This window comes from Pongo pygmaeus, chromosome 9 (assembly GCF_028885625.2).
Source record: "Pongo pygmaeus isolate AG05252 chromosome 9, NHGRI_mPonPyg2-v2.0_pri, whole genome shotgun sequence".
Taxonomy (NCBI): Eukaryota; Metazoa; Chordata; class Mammalia; order Primates; family Hominidae; genus Pongo; species Pongo pygmaeus.
Genome location: NC_072382.2, coordinates 11,335,037 through 11,354,011, shown reverse-complemented (window position 1 = coordinate 11,354,011; position 18,975 = coordinate 11,335,037). Strand labels below are relative to the sequence as shown.

At 37.0% G+C, this 18,975-nt stretch overlaps 1 protein-coding gene across 3 annotated transcripts in view; it reads left to right on the top strand.

The window, feature by feature from the left end:
- The first annotated feature begins 379 nt into the window (after positions 1–379).
- Positions 380–18,975, top strand: part of SLC22A9 (solute carrier family 22 member 9) — a 34,896-nt gene continuing 16,300 nt past the window's right edge. For 2 of the 3 annotated variants that reach the window (XM_054439273.2, XM_054439271.2), the window contains exons 1-6: positions 610–1,049; positions 1,726–1,829; positions 4,210–4,364; positions 4,460–4,628; positions 6,208–6,331; positions 12,759–12,877. In XM_054439273.2, coding sequence (XP_054295248.1) covers positions 648–1,049; positions 1,726–1,829; positions 4,210–4,364; positions 4,460–4,628; positions 6,208–6,331; positions 12,759–12,877 — 1,073 coding nt within the window. In that variant the 5' untranslated portion in view covers positions 610–647. Of the gene's footprint in view, positions 1,050–1,725; positions 1,830–4,209; positions 4,365–4,459; positions 4,629–6,207; positions 6,332–12,758; positions 12,878–18,975 lie in introns of all 3 variants that reach the window. The other variant, XM_054439272.1, reaches the window with a different exon arrangement.

Genomic DNA, 18,975 nt, shown 5'->3' with positions numbered 1-18,975 from the left:
CTCTGCTTTTCATCACCATCTATTCTGTCCACATTTCTAGCAATGTATTTCCAGTGTGAATTTGTGGTGTGATTTGACATGAAGGAGAACATCAGTCACCAAAACGAAAGGATTGCACCATAGTACCCTTATTTTAGTTTAACTTCGACTTTTTTAGGTTAACTCTTAATCAAAAATTGGTACTTAACAAGGAAAAACTTGCCTTCTGTTGTTTTCAGAGAAGTAAAAAAGCACTTCACCTTTGAGTCGCCAAAATTATGCTTCCTGCAATGACCGCATACCATGTAGCAGGTTTATTTTAGTTTGTTTACAGAAAAGTGTAGACCAAAGTCCAGTGCTGATTTTGGGAGCTACTAAAGACATGAAAAAGTAGAACTTTAAACACATTTCATTGTAAACGACTGGGAGTATCTGAGCAAATTATTTCTTATGTGACTTTAAAGAAAACGGCTACCTATCTGACCCCAAAACGACTTGAGGAAACTGTTTCCACGGTCCTGCTGCAGAGGGGAAGCACAGTCGTCAAGAAGAGAGTGGGGTCAGGATCAACACACATTTAGTGTGACTTAGGGAAAGAAAACATTTTCCCTCTTTGAACCTCTCTACAGTCATTTTGCCTCTACTTGGGGATCAACTGTTCAACCTCAATGGCCTTTCAGGACCTCCTGGGTCACGCTGGTGACCTGTGGAGATTCCAGATCCTTCAGACTGTTTTTCTCTCAATCTTTGCTGTTGCTACATACCTTCATTTTATGCTGGAGAACTTCACTGCATTCATGCCTGGCCATCGTTGCTGGGTCCACATCCTGGACAATGACACTGTCTCTGACAATGACACTGGGGCCCTCAGCCAAGATGCACTCTTGAGAATCTCCATCCCACTGGACTCAAACATGAGGCCAGAGAAGTGTCGTCGCTTTGTTCATCCCCAGTGGCAGCTCCTTCACCTGAATGGGACCTTCCCCAACACAAGTGACCCAGACATGGAGCCCTGTGTGGATGGCTGGGTGTACGACAGAACCTCCTTCTCATCCACCATCGTGACTGAGGTAAGAGGCTCTGTTCTCCTCTCATGAGTATGTGACCTGGGTGTTTAGAATAATACAAGTAATAATCATGCTTCCAGCCTTTAGTCACATGTAGGTCCTTAGTCTTCATTCTTTCAGCAAATACTAATTGCTTCTTTATTAAATGTCTGACACCTACACATTTTGAGTAATGAATTCCAAAGTAGAAGGTATCCTGCTATTATAATGCTTTAAGTCACAGGGAGACCAAAGTTTAAACAAGCATTTATATATAATATGTTAAAATGTTCTGCTAGGTCAGTGATGCTCAGCCTGTCATTGCAAATTAGAAATATCTGGGAAATTAAGAAAAGCCTCCATGCCCAGAGTATACCCTAAAACAATCATATGAGAAGGTCTAAGAAGGAAATTTAGGTTTCTAAAAGTTTTTAAAGGTCCTCAAGTGATTGCACCGTGTGGTCAAGTTTGAGAACCATTTAGTATGAAATAAAAACCTATAGGTTTAGGAAAGTTTTCCAAGAGAAAGTTATGTTTAAGTTGAGACTTGAATCATAAAGGTCAGGTAATGCTGAAAAAGGAAGCCGCAGAGGAAGTTAAAGACTTAATATTAGAAAACTTGCAGATCATGCTAAGAAGTTTTGATCAAGTTACACTGAGGGGTAATAAGCATTGATGTGCTGGCTTCCTTCTCTTCCAGTGGGATCTGGTATGTGACTCTCAATCACTGACTTCAGTGGCTAAATTTGTATTCATGGCTGGAATGATGGTGGGAGGCATCCTAGGCGGTCATTTATCAGACAGGTGAGTGCGTATGGATCACAGCTCTCTTTAAGGACATTTTTATCAACTTATGAAACATTATTTCATCTAGAATTACTTACTGCAAATTACACTCTCCTGAGGCTGCCTTGATCCCCAAACAGAAAAGGAAATTTTTAGTCCGTGTTTTGAGTGCTATTTTTAAAATTTGAGCTCTGTATGCAGGACACAGAAATGATATCTCCATGTGAACTGGGGGTGTTTCAAGACAGGGTTTAGAGAGAAGATACCACAACATGTGGTTTAGAAATATGAGAAAGCGTTAACTAAGGGAATAGAAAGGAAGACGTTTCATCACATAGGATTCAGCCTTGGCCAGGAGTACCAGGTCCAATCCTACCTGGACACTGTGAGCTGATGGCTTGTGCCCAGAGAATGGTCATTATATCATAGTTCCAAGTGTGATGAGCACACATTCCTCTAAAACCTGTAGGGTATATTTGAAGGTATCATTGGTGGTGTGTTGAAAAATTATGTGTAGAAAGTTGATTATTGTCTTTGCAAAAACAGCTTTTTAGAACATTGTGAGGTAAGTAATCCAAGGATAATACTATCACAGTCTGTGGTGTGAGAAGTTTGGGGTATTCACCTGCTGTATGTCTCCTGACATGGCAGGGAACAATTACCATCACCCAACCATGTCTCCCTTGATGGCGATGAGGGACTTGAAGTGCCCCTTGCCATCCACCAACATCATGTCTTCTGGTGTCTCACCTGAAAATTTGAACCTCGAATGTACTACAGGAAATGGAATGTAGAATGAGCTAAGAGTCAGAGGGTTAATTTCCGATAGTTAGTCACCCAGTCCTCTGTGATACTGTCCTGGGAAAATGCAGATAGACCAATTTTAATAGATCACAGGGTGGTAAAAGAAGGGGTAGGAGATGCCAGGCAGGAGATGACAGTGGAGAATCAGCTGAAGACGAAGCGACAAGATAACCTAAGGATTTTGATATTTCTCACAAGCCTAAGTGGAAATATTACGTGATTATATGCAGAGTAGGCTACGATCAAACTGATTGTTCTGAAATAACTCACTCAACTGTTTATGATATCTTAAAATCGGAAATAATCCATATCTCATTAATAATAGGTTAATAAATAAGCAGATATTCACATAATGAATTTTTACAGCAAAGGGAATGAATAAAGTACTGTCTGCAATAAGATGAATTAACATCAAAACCATTTGGTTAGGTACCACAAGACCAACAAAAAGATTACATACTATAGTGTTCCACCAATGTAAAAGTCAAAAACAAGGAACTACATTATGATGTGAGAAAAGGGAGAAATCTAATTTTCTTTAGATTTCTATTGGAATTGCATTAAATCTAAACAGCATTTTGGGTAAGACTGACATTTTTTAAATATTGAATTTTCTGATCTATAAATATTGCTTTTCATTAAGGTAGACTTTTGTTTAATTTCCCTTTGCAATATTTTGTAGTTTATGATAAAGTCATGCATTTTTTATTAATTTATTTCTAATTCATATGTAAAGATAATTTACATGTAAATTATGTACATATATGTAAAGATAATTAACTTTTTCATAGTAAACTTACATCCTGCCAACTGGATAAATTTATTAATTCTAGTAGCAATTTATAGATTCCTTAAAATTTCCCAACTTGATCATATCATCTGCAAGGTGGAATAGTTCTAATCATTAATTTTTATTTTTTCCTTTTAATCTCTTTCCAGCAGTAGCTAAAACCTTCGATACAATGCCAATGACATTGGTGAGAGCTGAAATCCTGCCTCACCACAGGCTATATTGTTCCAGTTGTCTACAGAGAGGACTCCTTTCCCAGAAAACAGTAAAAACACTAAATTCCCTTTTTCTTTTCTTTTTTTTTTTTTTTTTTTTGGCCCTCCCCTGCAACACTTCAGCAACTTTGATGTGTTGTTCTATGGATGTTCCTTTCACATCAGTATACCCATAGCCTGCACTGTCCTAGACTTCTACATCTAGATTTAGATGTCTTATAGGCTATGCCCTGCTCAGGCTCTCTACTATGCTAAAGTACATAGGAGACACATTGTGTTATTAGTGTTAGTACAAGGGACTTCTGATATTTTAAAATGTCCAATATTCCACCCTGTCTTATGTGGTTTCAATTAGTGTCAAAAATATACTGCTGAGAGTTTGGAAAATAAACTTTGATCTACTTGGTATTTATTTAGAAACAGGGAACATTGTGTCTGAGATCTGCCATTGATTACTGATTCTTTAATGCTTCAAATGCAAAGTTTCACTTGTTAAACATCCTTTAAATTTCAAAGTGTGCCTTCTCTTTGCTAAGTTTTTCCACTTGTTGTTATTGTTGCCATTATCTAACCTGTTTCTTTTTCTCAGATTTGGGAGAAGGTTCGTGGTCAGATGGTGTTACCTCCAGGTCGCCATTGTTGGCACCTGTGCAGCCTTGGCTCCCACCTTCCTCATTTACTGTGCACTACGCTTCTTGTCTGGGATTGCTGCAATGAGCCTCATAACAAATACTATTATGTTAAGTAAGTCAACACTTTGGATCCACATTTCCCAAACTGTGACTTTGAAATTGAAACTCCACCTTTGAAGTCAAAGCCTTATCTGTTTTTTCTTCCAGTAGCCGAGTGGGCAACACACAGATTCCAGGCCATGGGAATTACATTGGGAATGTGTACTTCTGGTATTGCATTTATGACCCTGGCAGGCCTGGCTTTTGCCATTCGAGACTGGCATATCCTCCAGCTTGTGGTGTCTGTACCATACTTTGTGATCTTTCTGACCTCAAGGTATGAGTTTGTTTCTTCTTTTATCTTAATGAGATACTGGAATGAGAATGTACATGGAACTAGGACACCTGAATTTTTTTTTTGTTCTTTGTATAAACCTGAGAGCACATCCTCTCATAATCTGTGCTTGATGTCCAATACGAGAAGCAGAACACATAGAGTTTCCTGATAAAACTGAGGACAATCAATGAAATTTCAACATAAGGTAACCAACAAATATTTCTCTAAAATTGTATCTCAAATATTGTAAGAGACATAATTTACTCAAAATCATTTATCATTTATATGAAATTTCATTCACCTGAGAGTTCTTTTATTTACATGAATAAAACATAGGAAGTCCCATTAAATTCAAATTTCAGATAAGGGATGAATAATTTTTAATATAATTATGTCCAAAATATTGCATGAGACATGCTTATACTAAAACACTTTCCTGCTTAATAGAAATTCAAATGTATCCATGCCACTGTGTTTTCATTTGCTAAAACCAGCAACCCATGAGATGGGGAATAGCAGTGAATCATTGCCTGGACTTCTTAGTGTCCCTGGATATCTTCGCCTTAACAAATATTATGGAAACAGAATTATTACAAAAATGTTTTCCCCAATACAGGAAAACATTTGAGGAGCTATCTTCCATGGTAGTCTGTGTTTTTATATATATCTTTGGAAAAAAATACATGATGGAGAAGTTTGGGATTTTTTTTCTTAATTATTGTAGGTGATATTGGATGAAAAGAAGGTGCAGCAAATTTACTTTCATAACTAAAGAAAGAGCTGCATGGTTTCTTCAATTAAAATATGAAGGCAAAATGAATAATTTACCTCATTTGTCAGTGTTCCATCTTCCTTCTATTAGCTTTGCAAACACTTTTAGATGGTTAACTATACTCTCCTCTTAAAAAGGCCAGTTCAGTGAAAGACATCTATTTGGACTTTACCTTAGAGAGATGATTACAGATGTAATACAGAGAGAAGAGTTCAGATAGAAAAGTAAGCAAACTCCCTGTCAGGCTCATCCATTCATTTATCTTATCTCCATAACAGCCCTAGAAGGTAATATTCTCCCCATTACATAGATGAGAACACTGAGGAATATTTAGGTACATAACTTGTTAATATGTCCAGATTATTCACAGATGATATGACCAGGAGTGATTCTAGTTGTATGAGGCGTTAAGCATGCATAAATTATTTGAGGGACTTTACTTTAGGGAAAAGAACACATTAAGAATAGACATAAGTTATGACCTCACTAGGAACTTGGCAGGCATCTATCTGTACAAGTGATGGTCCTTCATGCTGCAGTGTCAGGAGCTCCAAGGTAAATTTGCCGAGTAAGAGAGGAGCCAGTATGATTCCAAGTCTGCATTCCCAACAGTGAAATGTGTACTGGATGGAGGAGTCATCTCACATTTTTCTAGTTATGGTCAAAGAGAATGTGAGTTTACATTTCCTGGTAAAACCAAACAAGTGGTGGATATTAGCTTGGAGGGAGAAGACATCTTAAGAAAAAACTAATGTAAGAAATGAGCAAGTGAAAGTTGACTGCCCCTCTGTTCTCTTCCTTGGTCAGTTGGCTGCTAGAGTCTGCTCGGTGGCTCATTATCAACAATAAACCAGAGGAAGGCTTAAAGGAACTTAGAAAAGCTGCACACAGGAGTGGAATGAAGAATGCCAGAGACACCCTAACCCTGGAGGTGAGCTGGATGGGAGCTAGATATGGGATGTAGGGAAGACATAACTTGTCATCAATACTTAGCAGTGTCCATAAGGTAAAAAAAGGAGAGAAACACAGGTATGGTTATGGGCTGTATCACCTCGCTATAATTTTTAATGGGCTTCAATATTGTTTGGGTTAACATTGAAGGGGAATATGCTGTTGCTAAAAGGATGAGACATAGATATTTTACTCAATGGAGGCAGAGGCACAAAGTATTAACTATTGTAAAGATTTTGCATTGAACTCATTCTAACTGTGTAATAGGAAGTAACCAAAACTAGTTCATTCCTTCCCATTTATTATTCTGTGGGTCTCTTTCAGGGTAGTAAAGCCAGAGGAAGGGTTAGTAAGCAAACAGAATATAACATAAAGAGGTTCATTCATTTGTTCATTCAATCATACATTCTTCCATTCATGATACATTTAGTGAGGCACTACCTATGCCAGATTCCATCCTTCCTTGGAAATATTGCAGTGCCCATATCAATCCAAATCCCTATTTGTCTGGAGTTTCATTATACTTACTTACTATAAGTTCCTAAAGCATGACTAAGTGGAAATGCCTGTGAGAAGCCTTTCTCATTTTAATCCACCCCAGATCTTAAAGATAAATGTTGTCATGGATCTTTAAGTTAAATATTATCCATGTTATACACATATATAAAGTATTAATCTTAAAATGTGGTATGCACAAATGATACTAGGTCTTGAATAACAGAATAAGTCAAGGTAACAGCCTGAATGAAGCTTTTGCTATGACAGAGAATATCAATGGACAGATTTAAATCCAAATATTGGAAATGATATGGGAAAGGAAAGAATGCTACTTGGAACAATAAAAATACATTTTCTCTCATTTTATTGAAAACGGAGAGGATTAAGAGCAAGCCTCTTAATATCCTTACATATTAATATTAACCTTAAATGTAAAACATCACACTTAAAAGACACAGAGTGGCAAGTTGGATTAAAAAAAAAATACACCCAATTGTATACAGACTTCCAGAGACACTCACATGCAGTGACACCTATAGGCTCAAAGTGAAAGGATGAAGAAAAATCTAACAAGCAAATGGAAAACAAAAAAAGAGCAAGGGATGCAATTCTAATTTCAGATAAAACAGACGTTAAACCAACAGTGATCAAAAAATGCAAAAGGAGAATTACATGATCCAGGGTTCGATTCAATAAGAAGATTTAACTATCTTAAATATATATGCACCCAACACTGGAGCACCGAGATTCATACAACGAGTTCTTAGAAATCTACAAAGAGACTTAGATAAATCACACAATGATAGTTGGAGAATTCAACACCCCACTGGCAGTGTTAGACAGATTATAGACACAGAAAACTAACAAAGATGTTCAGGAACTAAACTCAACACTTGACCAAATGGACCTAACAGATATCTAAGGAACACTCCACCCAACAACAGCAGAATATACATTATTCTTATCTGCACATGGCACATACTCTCAAATCAACCACACATCAGCCATAAAACAATCCTCAGCAAATTCAAAAAAAATAAAAGAAAGAAAGAAAGTAAACCAACCACACTCCTGGACCACAACACCATAAAAGAGAGATCAATATGAAGAAGATCTCCCAAAATCGTAAAATTACACGGAAATTAAACAACCTTCTCTTGAATGACTTCTGGATAAATAAAGAAATTAAGGCAGAAATCAAGAAAACCTTTCAAGCTAGTGAAGACAAAGATATAACATACCAGAATCTCTGGGACATGGCTAAACACATATTAAGAAGGAAACTTATAGCACTAAATCCCCACATCACAAAGTTTGAGGTCAAATTAACAACCTAACCTCAAACCTATTGGAACTAGAAAAACAAGAGCAAACAAAACCCAAAGCTAGCAGGAAAGAAGAAGTAACCAAATCAAAGCTGAACTGAGTGAAACTGAGGTGTAAAACAAACAAACAAACAAACAAAATATATATATATATATATATCTCAACAAAACCAAAGATTGGTATTTTGAAAGAACACATTAGATGGATAGACTTTCTTAAACTAATAAAGAAAAAAACAGAGGATTCAAATAAATGCAATTAGAAATGACAAAGGTGACATTACCACCACCAACATAGAAATACAAAAAACACTCAGAGACTATTACAAACACCTCTATGCACAGAAACTAGAAAACCTGGAAGAAATAGATAAATTCTTGTAAACATCCAAACTCCCAAGATTGAATCATAAAGAAATTAAAACCCTGTATAAACCAATAACGAGTTTCAAAACTGAAACAGTAATAAAAAGCCAATCAACCAGAAAAATCCCTGGGTCACATGGATTCACAGCTAAATTCTACCAGACATGTAAAGAAGAGCTTGTACCAATCCTACTGAAATTATTCCAGAAAATTGAGGCAGGGAGACTCCTAACTCATTCTACAAGACTAGATTCATTCTGATACCAAAACCTGGCAGAGAAAAAATTTAAAAAAAAAGAAAAACAAGACTAAAAACAAAACACATTATCATCCCAATAGAGAGAGAAAAGGCTTTTAATAAAATTCAACATTGTTCATATTAAAAACCCTCAACAAACTAGGCATCGAAGGAGCGTACCTCAAAATAATGAGAGCTATCTATTGACAAACCCAAGCCAAGATCATACTGAATACACAAAACCTGGAAGCAGTCCCCTTGAGAACCAGGCAAGACAAGGATGTCCACACTCACCGATTCTATTACGCATAGTATTCAAAGTCCTAGCCAGAGTAATTAGACAAAAGAAAGAAATAAAAGGCCACAAAATAGGAAGAGAGGAAGTCAAAATATCTCTCTTCACATACAAAATGATCTTATACATACAAATCCCTGTAGTTGTAGCCCAAAAGCTCCTTGATCTGGTAAACAATTTTAGCAAAGTTTCAGGATATAAAATCAATGTACAAAAATCAGTAGCATTTCTATACACTGACATCATTAAAGCTGAGAGCCAAATCAAGAATGTAATCTCATTCGCAATAAACACAAAATAATAAAATACCTAAGAATATAGCTAGCTAGGGAGGCAAGAGTTCTACAATGAGAACTACAAAGCAATGATGAAAGAAAGCAGAGATGACCAACAAATGCAAAAACATTCCATGCTCATGGATAAGAAGAATCAATATTGTTTAAATGGCCACACACCCAAAGCAATTTACAGACTGAATGCTGTTCCTATCAAACTACCAAAGACATTTTTTATAGAATTAGAGAAAACTATTCTAAAATTCATATGGAACAAACAAAAAAAAAGAGTTTGAATAACCAAAGCAATCCAAAGCAAAATGAACAAAACTGTAGGCATCACACTATCTGACTTTGAACCATACTACAAGAACACAGTAACCAAAACAGCATGGTACTGGTACAAAGACAGAAAGGTAGACCAATAGAACAGGTTAGAGCACTGAGAAATAATGCCATACCTCTACAACCATCTGTTCATCAATGAAGTCGACAAAAACAAGCAATGGGGAAAGGATTCCCTATTCAGTCAATGGTGTGATAACTGACTATCCATATGCAGAAGACTGAAACTGAACCCCTTCCTTTCACCATATACAAAACTCAAGTCAAGATAAAGACTTATGCTGAAGACCTAAAACTATAAAAATCCTAGAAGAAAACATGGAAGATACCATTCTGGACAAAGACCCTGACAAAGGTCTCATGACAAAGACTCCAAAAGCAATTGCCACAAAAACAAAAGTTGACAAATGGGACCAAATAAACTAAAGAGCTTTTCCACAAAAGTTATCAACAGAGTAAATAATGAAGAGTGTAAACAGAAAACCTATAGAATGGGAGAAAATATTTGCAAACTGTTCATCCAACAAAGGCCTAATATTCAGAATCTATAAGGAATATGAACAAATTAAAAAAGAACAGACACCCCATAAAAAATGGACAAAGGACATGAACAAACAGTTGTTTTTGTTTTGTTTTGTATTGTTTGTTTTTGAGATGGAGTCTCGCTCTGTCACCCAGGCAGGAATGCAGTGGCGTGATCTTGGCTCACTGCAGCCTCCACCTCCAGGGTTCAAGTGATTCTCCTGCCTCAGCCTTCTGAGGAGCTGGGATTACAGGCTTGTGCCATCATACCCAACTAATTTTTGTATTTTTAGTAGAGATGGGGTTTCACCATGTTGGCCAGGCTGGTCTCGAACTCCTGACCTCAAGTGATCCATCAGCCTTGGCCTCCCAAAGTGCTGGGATTACAAGCGTAAGCCATCGTGCCTGGCCAAACAAACACTTTTCAAAAAAAGACATATACACAGCCAACAAGCATATGAAAAAAAAATGCTCAACATCACTAATCATTAGATAAATCAAATCAAAACTACAATAAGATACCATCTCACACCTGTCAGAATAGCTATTATTTAAAAGTCAAAAAATAACAGATGCTAGTAAGACTGCAGAAAAAAGGGAACACTTAAAAACTTTTGATGGAAATATAAATTAGTTCAGGCACCGTGGAAAGCAGTGTGGAGATTTCTCAAATAACTCAAAATAAAATTACCATTCGACCCAGCAATCTATTACTGGGTGTATACCCCCAAAATACAAATCTTTCTATCATAAAGGCACTTGCATATGTAGGTTCATCACAGCAGTTTTCACAATAACAAAGACATGGAATCAACCTAAATGCCCATCAACAGTGGACTGGCTAAAGGAAATGTAATGCATATACACCATGGAATACTAAGCAGCCAAAAAAAGAGGTCACGTCCTTTGCAGCAACATGGATAGAGATGGAGTTCATTATCCTAAGCCAATTAATGCAGGAAAAGAAAGCCAAATGCCACATGTTCTCACTTATATGTGGGAGCTAAACATTGGTCCAAATGGAGCTTTGTATATATACACACAAAGAAGAGAACAATAAACACCAGAGCCTACTTGGGAGTGGAAGATGGAAGGAGGTAAGGAGGTGAGGATCAAAAGAACTACCTATTGGGTACTGTGCTTATTAACTTGGTGATGAAATAATCTATACACCAAACCCCCATGAAACACAATTTATCCATGTAACAAACCTGCCCATGTGCCCCAAAGCCTAAAATAAAAGTTGGAAAGTAAAAAACAAAAAACAAATAAAAGAGCATTGGAATCAAAAAAGAACAATGCATTATTAAACTAAATGGCAACTGATGGTCCCATCAGTTCCCCAGGGAAAAAAGAGAGCATTGCTTATGAGATGCAATTGAAGCTTGGTATGGAAAATGGATTTTATACATGACTGGATACCTAATGTTGTCTAAATTTGAATTTATTATTTTGTAATGATTATTCATAAAGGTCTGGTCTTAGTCCTGTTTTAACCTCCATCTCACAGGTTTCCTAATGCACCTGTTCTAGACAACCCTCTAACCTAAAGCTGCTCCACATTTTATCAATATCAATCCATTAATTACTCCAGTCGTATGGGTCTGGGAGCCCAGTAAATAACATACATCTCCTCTGCCCAGATCACATATAACCCAGAGATATTTAAAGTGGTTAGGAACATGAAGATCAAAAATTTTAGGTTTTTTACTACTGTGAGAACTGGAATAGAGGATGTGACTTTCAATACCTACCACCAACATTATTTCTAATGCTTCATTCCATAATTGAACTTACCTGTCCCAGTTTTTTTAACAGGTACAAAACCTAACCTGACAAATATAGGGTGCAGCCCAGAAAGCAGACCTTAATGTGATCTCTTTCTAAAAGCGTTCTGGGCACTTGAGAATGCCTATGGCATTCTCCCACACTCACCAATCAAATAACTCAGTTCTTTATGGGTAGCTGAGGGTATGTACAGAAGGGCCAGGATAGTCTCTTTTGAGAGTTATTCCTCATGGAAGCATGAGATTCGGGAGAAAGCAGCCCCTCCTTCCCCAACCTTCAGTATTTCTGAGCCAAGAACCAAAATGAGTTCTCTCAGGAAATTTTGCTCCTTTCTGAGGCAAACTGTTTTTCACCAAGGGCAGTGAGCTGAGAACCAATGTCCACGTCTTTGGGGCTCATGTGGTCCAAATGGAGCTTTGGACTATAATCCAATTTGGCCTTCATTTGGACTGTAATCTTTATTCAGTCCCCATCACGGTCTGATTCTCCAACATACATACCCTTTCCAATGCTCTGCAGCCACTTGGATCTCTTGTCTAAAATATCCTTGATACATAATTTCCTGGAGGCTGCTTTAATATCCTAATTCACTTTTCACATCATTTTTACACATATCATTGCATTTTAAGGCTTATATTTTCTACCAGACAAAAAGGGCAGTCATCTCACTTCTCATCTGTGGGTTGACCAGTGCCCCTACAGTGCCTACTCTTTTCTGACAACTGTACAGTTTATTGTTTCTGCTATTGTTGAAGATTTTGAAATCCACCATGAAAAAAGAACTGGAGGCAGCACAAAAAAAAAAACCTTCTCTGTGTGAATTGCTCCACATGCCCAACATATGTAAAAGGATTTCCCTCCTGTCCTTTACGAGGTAAGCTTCGTGCAGTGTTTGAGGGTAAGTTACAGTACTGGAGACATGAATCTTGTTCTCATTTCAAGTAGTACAGCATGTTGAGGAAACAGATTTGCACATAAAAGATGAGAAAGTCGTAAAGAGAATTGCTGTGTTTGAATGTAGTAAAAGAGTTGTGAAAAGTCTGACATGGAATTAATTTATGCAATAGTTTTTGTTTATCACAACACCCTATCAGGCTCTTCACTGGACACCAATGCTGAGAACTTCAATTACAGTATATGCTTTGGCTTGAAGTTTCTTAACGTGTTTGTTTCCAGTTTTAATGAGGTAAATTACAAAGAGAATTTTGTACACAAATATATACAGCTCAATGAATATTTCTATATTTTGATACGTAATTTAGATCAAGATACATAAAAACCTCTAAAACACTAGGACATGATCACAAGCACAGAAAAATCATAAATAGGAAGTCCTACCTGTTAATCCCCCACAGAAACATTGATTTAACAATGATTGGATCCAAATACCCCTATGAGATTTCCAAAATAGAGGTAAGATGTTGTAAAACCATAGATGAGCACAAACCCAAGAACAGTTGCACTGAAATGGGTAAAAAGAGTAATTTCACCTGACCCATGACAACCCCTTCCCAAAGTTGTTTCAGCTCAGTGCCAAGAGAGAACACCCTGGCCTACAGGAAGGAGTGGAGCATTCATACACATCTGGGCCTTTTGACACACTGTGTGAGGAACTGGTGTTTGTCTCAACTCACTCAGAGCACTTATGGAACTTGCATATTGGGATGTTTGGGTCACTGAATAGAAGGTGAGCACAAAGAAAATCTGTGACTGGTACAGCTCAGTGCAATAAAAATAAGACTGGCAATTTTAGATTTCTCCCTCAGGAGGGAGGGAAGGGAGTGCAGTATGTGTCCAACATTCTAATTTTTCAGGGAGATGCCCAAGAAATGTGTTTTTGTCTTTCCCACCCAGGATGCCAATGGGACTCCAGATAATCTAGATATCTTAGGAACAAAACATGATAAAAAACATCTGACTGTCATCCTGCTGCATCAGAGAACTCCTAGTATAGCAGACAGACACCACGGGGAGCCAGATTACAAGATATTTTAAAACAGAAACCAGTAGATCTCTCTGATCAGAAATATACACACACAAATACAGATAAGACACTTTACAGAGAAGGTTTGACAGGCTCCTAGAATCTCTGTTTGGGTTGATTGGTGAAGGTCTTTCCCTATAAAAGCTAGTCTGGGAACACAGGGAGAGGGAGCTGTTTCTTCAAACGTGCATACACCAATGCAAATCTTCAAAGAACATGAAGAAACAGAGAAACATGACTCAAAAGGGAACAAAAAAATCCCCAGAAACTGACCATAAAGAGACATATATGAATAATGTGATAACAAATTAGAAATAGCTACCATAACAATGCACACATAAGTCAAGATAAAAATGGATGAACAGGCCGGGCACAGTGGCTCACACCTGTAATCCCAGCACTTTGAGAGGCTGAGGCAGGTAGATCACAAGGTCAAGAGATCAAGATCATTCTGGCCAACATAGTGAAACCCTGTCTCTACTAGAAATACAAAAATTAGCTGGGCATGGTGGCGCACACCTGTAGCACTCCCAGCTACTTGGGAGGCTGAGGTAGGAGAATCGCTTCAACCTGGGAGGCGGAGATTGCAGTGAGCCGAGATCGTGCCACTGCACTCCAGCCTGGCGACAGAGCGAGACTCCATCTAAAAAAAAAAAAAAAAAAAAAAGAGGAACAAAGTGAGAAATTCAACAAAGAAATATTGTAAATATTTCAAATGACCAAAATAAATCAGGGAGTAGATGAAGACAATGACTGTGCTGGGGTACATGTACAGGATGTGCAGGTTTGTTACATAGGTAAACATGTTCCCTGGTGATTTGCTGCACCTATCAACTCATCACCTAGGTATTAAGCCCAGTATGCATTAGCTATTTTTCTTAATGTTCTCCCTTCCTGCACCCAACGCCCAACATGTCCCAGTGTGTGTTGTTTCTCTCCCTGTGTCTATGTGTTCTCATTGTTCAGCTCCCACTTATAAGTGAGAACATGCAGTGTTTGGTTTTCTGTTCCTGCGTTAGTTTGCTGAGGATAATGGCTTCCAGCTTCATCCATGTCCCTGCAAAGGACATGATCTCATTTTTTTTATGGCTGCATAGTATTTCATGGTGTACATGTACCACATTTTCTTTATCCAGTCTATCATTGATGGGCATTTGGGTTGATTCCATGTCTTTGCTGTTATGAATACTGCTGCAATGAACATACATGTGCAAGTATCTTTGTAATAGAATGATGTATATTCCTTTGCGTATATACTCAGTAATGGAATTGCTGGGTCAAATGGTATTTCCGGTTCTAGATATTTGAGAAACCACCACACCATCTTCCACAGTAGTCAGACTGATTTACCTTCCCACCAACAGTGTAAAAGCATTACTGTTTCTCCTCAACCTTGCCAGCATGTTATTTCTTGACTTTTTAATATTTGCCATTCTGATTGGTGTGAGATGGTATGTTATTGTGGTTTTGATTTGCATTTCTGTAATGATCAGTGATGTTGAGCTTTTTTTCATATGTTTGTTAGCCACATGAACGTATTCTTTTGAGAAGTGTCTGTTCATGCCCTTTGCCCACTTTTCAATGGGGTTTTTTGTTTTTTCCTTGTAAATTTAAGTTCCTTGTAGACTGGATATTACATCTTTGTCAGGTGGATAGGTTGCAAAAATTTTTTCCCACTCTGTAGCTTGCCTGTTCACTCTGATGATACAGTTTCTTTTGCTATGCAGAAGCTCTTTAGTTTAATTAGATACCATTGCCAATTTTTGCTTTTGTTGCAATTGCTTTTGGTGATTTCATCATGAAATCTTTGCCCATCCCTATGTCCTGAATAGCGTTGCCTAGATTTAGGATTGTCTCAGCTATATGAGCTCTTTTTTCGTTCCATATAAATTTTAAAACAGATTTTTCTAATTCTTTGAAGAATGTCAATGGTAGTTTAATGGGAATAGTATTGAATCTATAAATTGTTTTGGGCAGTATGGCCATTTTCACGATATTGATTCTTCCTATCCATGAAGATGGAAGTTTTTCCATCTGCTTGTGTCCTTTCTGATTTCCTTGAGCAGTGGTTTGTAGTTCACCTTGAAGAGGTCCTTCATTTTCCTTGTTAGCTGTATTCCTAGGTGTTTTATTCTCTTTGTAGCAATTGTGAATGGGAGTTTATTCATGATTTGGCTATCTGCTTGTCTGTTGTTGGTGTATAGAAATGTTTGTGATTTCTGCATATTGATTTTGTATCCTGAGACTTTGCTGAAGTTGCTTATCAGCTTAAGAAGCTTTTGGGATGAGTCAATAGGGCTTTCTAGATACAGGATCATGTCATCTGCAAATGAAGACAATTTGACTTCCTCTCTTCCGATTCAAATACCCTTTATTTCTTTCTCTTGCCTGATTGCCCTGGCCAGAACTTCCAATGCTATGTTGAATAAGAATGGTGAGAGAGGGCATCTTTGTCTTGTGCCAGTTTTCAAGGGGAATGCTTCCAGCTTTTGCCCATTCAGAATGATATTTTCTGTGGGTCTGTCATAAATGGCTCTTATTATTTTAAGGTATGTTCCTTCAATACCTAGTTTATTGAGAATTTTTAACTGAAGGGATGTTGAATTTTATTGAAGGCCTTTTCTGTATCTATTGAGATAATCATGTGGTTTTTGTCTTTAGTTGTCTTTATGTGATAAATTACATTTACTGATTTGCTTATGTTGAACCAGCTTTGCATCTGGGGATGAAGCCGACTTCATCGGGGTTGATAAGCTTTTTTGTGTGCTGCTGGATTCAGTTTGCCAGTATTTTATTGAGTATTTTTGCACTAATGTTCATCAGGGATATTGGCCTGAACTTTTCTTTTATTGTTGTATTCCTGCCAGGTTTTTATCCCTACCAGGTTAGCATGATGCTGGCCTCATACAATAAATTAGGGGGGAGTCCTTCCTTTTCAATTGTTTGGAATAGTTTCAGAAGAAGTGGTACCAGCTCCCCTTTGTACCTCTGGTGGAATTCAGCTATAAATCCACCTGGACCTGGACTTTTTTTTTTTATTTTGTTAGTAGGCTATTAATTACTGCTTCAATTTAGAACTTATTATTGGTCTATTCAGGGATTCAACTTCTTCCTGGTTCAGTCTTGGGAGGGTGTATGTGTCCAGGAATTTATCTATTTCTTCTAGATTTTCTAGTTTATTTGCATAGAGGTGTTTATAGTATCCTCTGATGGTAGTTTGTATTTCTGTAGGGCCAGTGGTGATATCCCCTTTATCATTTTTTATTGTATCTATTTGAGTCTTCTCTATTTTCTCCTTTATTAGTCTAGCTAGCAGTCTATATATTTTATTAATTTTTTCAAAAATCTAGCCTCTAGATTCATCAGTTTTTTGAAGGGTTTTTTTTGTTGTTGTTGTTGATGATTTTGTTTTTTTGTTTTGTTTTGTTTTTTGTTTTTTGTATCTCTATCTCCTTCAGTTGTGCTCTGATCTTGGTTATTTCTTGTCTTCTGCTAGCCTTGAGGTTTGTTTGCTCTTGGTTCTCCAGTTCTTTTAGTTGTGATGTTAGGGTGTTGATCTGAGATCTTTCTAGCTTTTTGATGTGGGCACTTAGTGCTATAAATTTCTCTCTTAACACTGCTTTAGCTGCAACCCAGAGATTCTGGTATGTTGTCTCTTTGTTCTCCTTGGTTTCAAAGAATTTGCAGAAGGATTTTTTTTAACTTAATGTAATCCCATTTGTTCACTTTTGCTTTGGTTGCCTGTGCTTCTGGGGTATTATTAAAGAAATCCTTGCCCAGTCCAATATCCTGGAGAATTTTCCCAATTTTTTCTTGTAGCAGTTTCATAGTTTGAGGTCTTAGATTTAAGCATTTAATCCATTTTGATTTTATTTTTGTATATGGTAAGCGATAAGGATCTAGTTTCATTCTTCTGCATATGGATATTCCATTTCCCCAGCACCACGTATTGAAGAGGCTGTCCTTTCCCCAATGTACATTCTTGACACCTTTCTCAAAAAGAAGTAGACTATAGATGTTTGGATTTACCTCTGGGTTCTCTATTCTGTTACACTGACCTATGCATACACTAATCTCTTACTTTTCATTCTTTGTGTACCTGTTGTATGTTTTTCAATTTGAGGTTATCGTGAGGCTTGCAAATAATATCTTTAACCCATAATTTTAAACCAATGACAATGTAACAGTAATTGCATAAACAAACAAATTAGCAAAGAGAAAACTAATAAAATGTCTACACTGTAACTTTGTCTCCTGGCTTTTTAACGTTTTCTTGTTTTTATTTATATCTTACTGTATTTTCCATGTCTGAAATTTATTCATTATTTTTTATTGTTTCATCTTTTAATCTTCCTACTCAAAATACAAGTAGTTTAGGCACCACAATTACAGTGTTATACTATTCTGTGTTTTTCTGTGTACTTACTTTTGCCATTGAGTTTTGCACATTCAGATGATATATTCCTGCTCATCAATGTCATTTTCTTTCAGATTGAAGAAATTCCTTTGACATTTCTTGTAGGACAGGTATGGTGTTGATGAAATCCCTCAGTATTTGTTTTTCTAGGAAAGTCTTTATCTCTCCTTCATGTTTGAGGCTATTTTTTTTTTTTTTTTTTTTTTTTTTGCTGGATATACTACTCTAGGATAAAAGGGTTTTTTTTCTCCTTCAGCTCTTAAAATATATCATGCTTGTCTCTTCTGGTCTTTAAAATTTCCACTGCAAAGTCTGTTACCAGATGTATAGGAGCTCCACTGCATGTTATTTGTTCCTTTTCTCTTGCTGCTTTTAGAATTTTTTCTTTATCATTGGCTTTTGGGAGTCTATTAAAAGCCTTGAGGAATTCTCTTTTTTTGCGACACTTGCTGATATACTGTAGTTTAATAAAAACATAGCTTATACAGTTCATTGAAAAAGTATTTTAATACAAACACCACTTTTGCACAAAACCAAATGTTGATATTCTCATTTTTTTAAATTGTTGGTT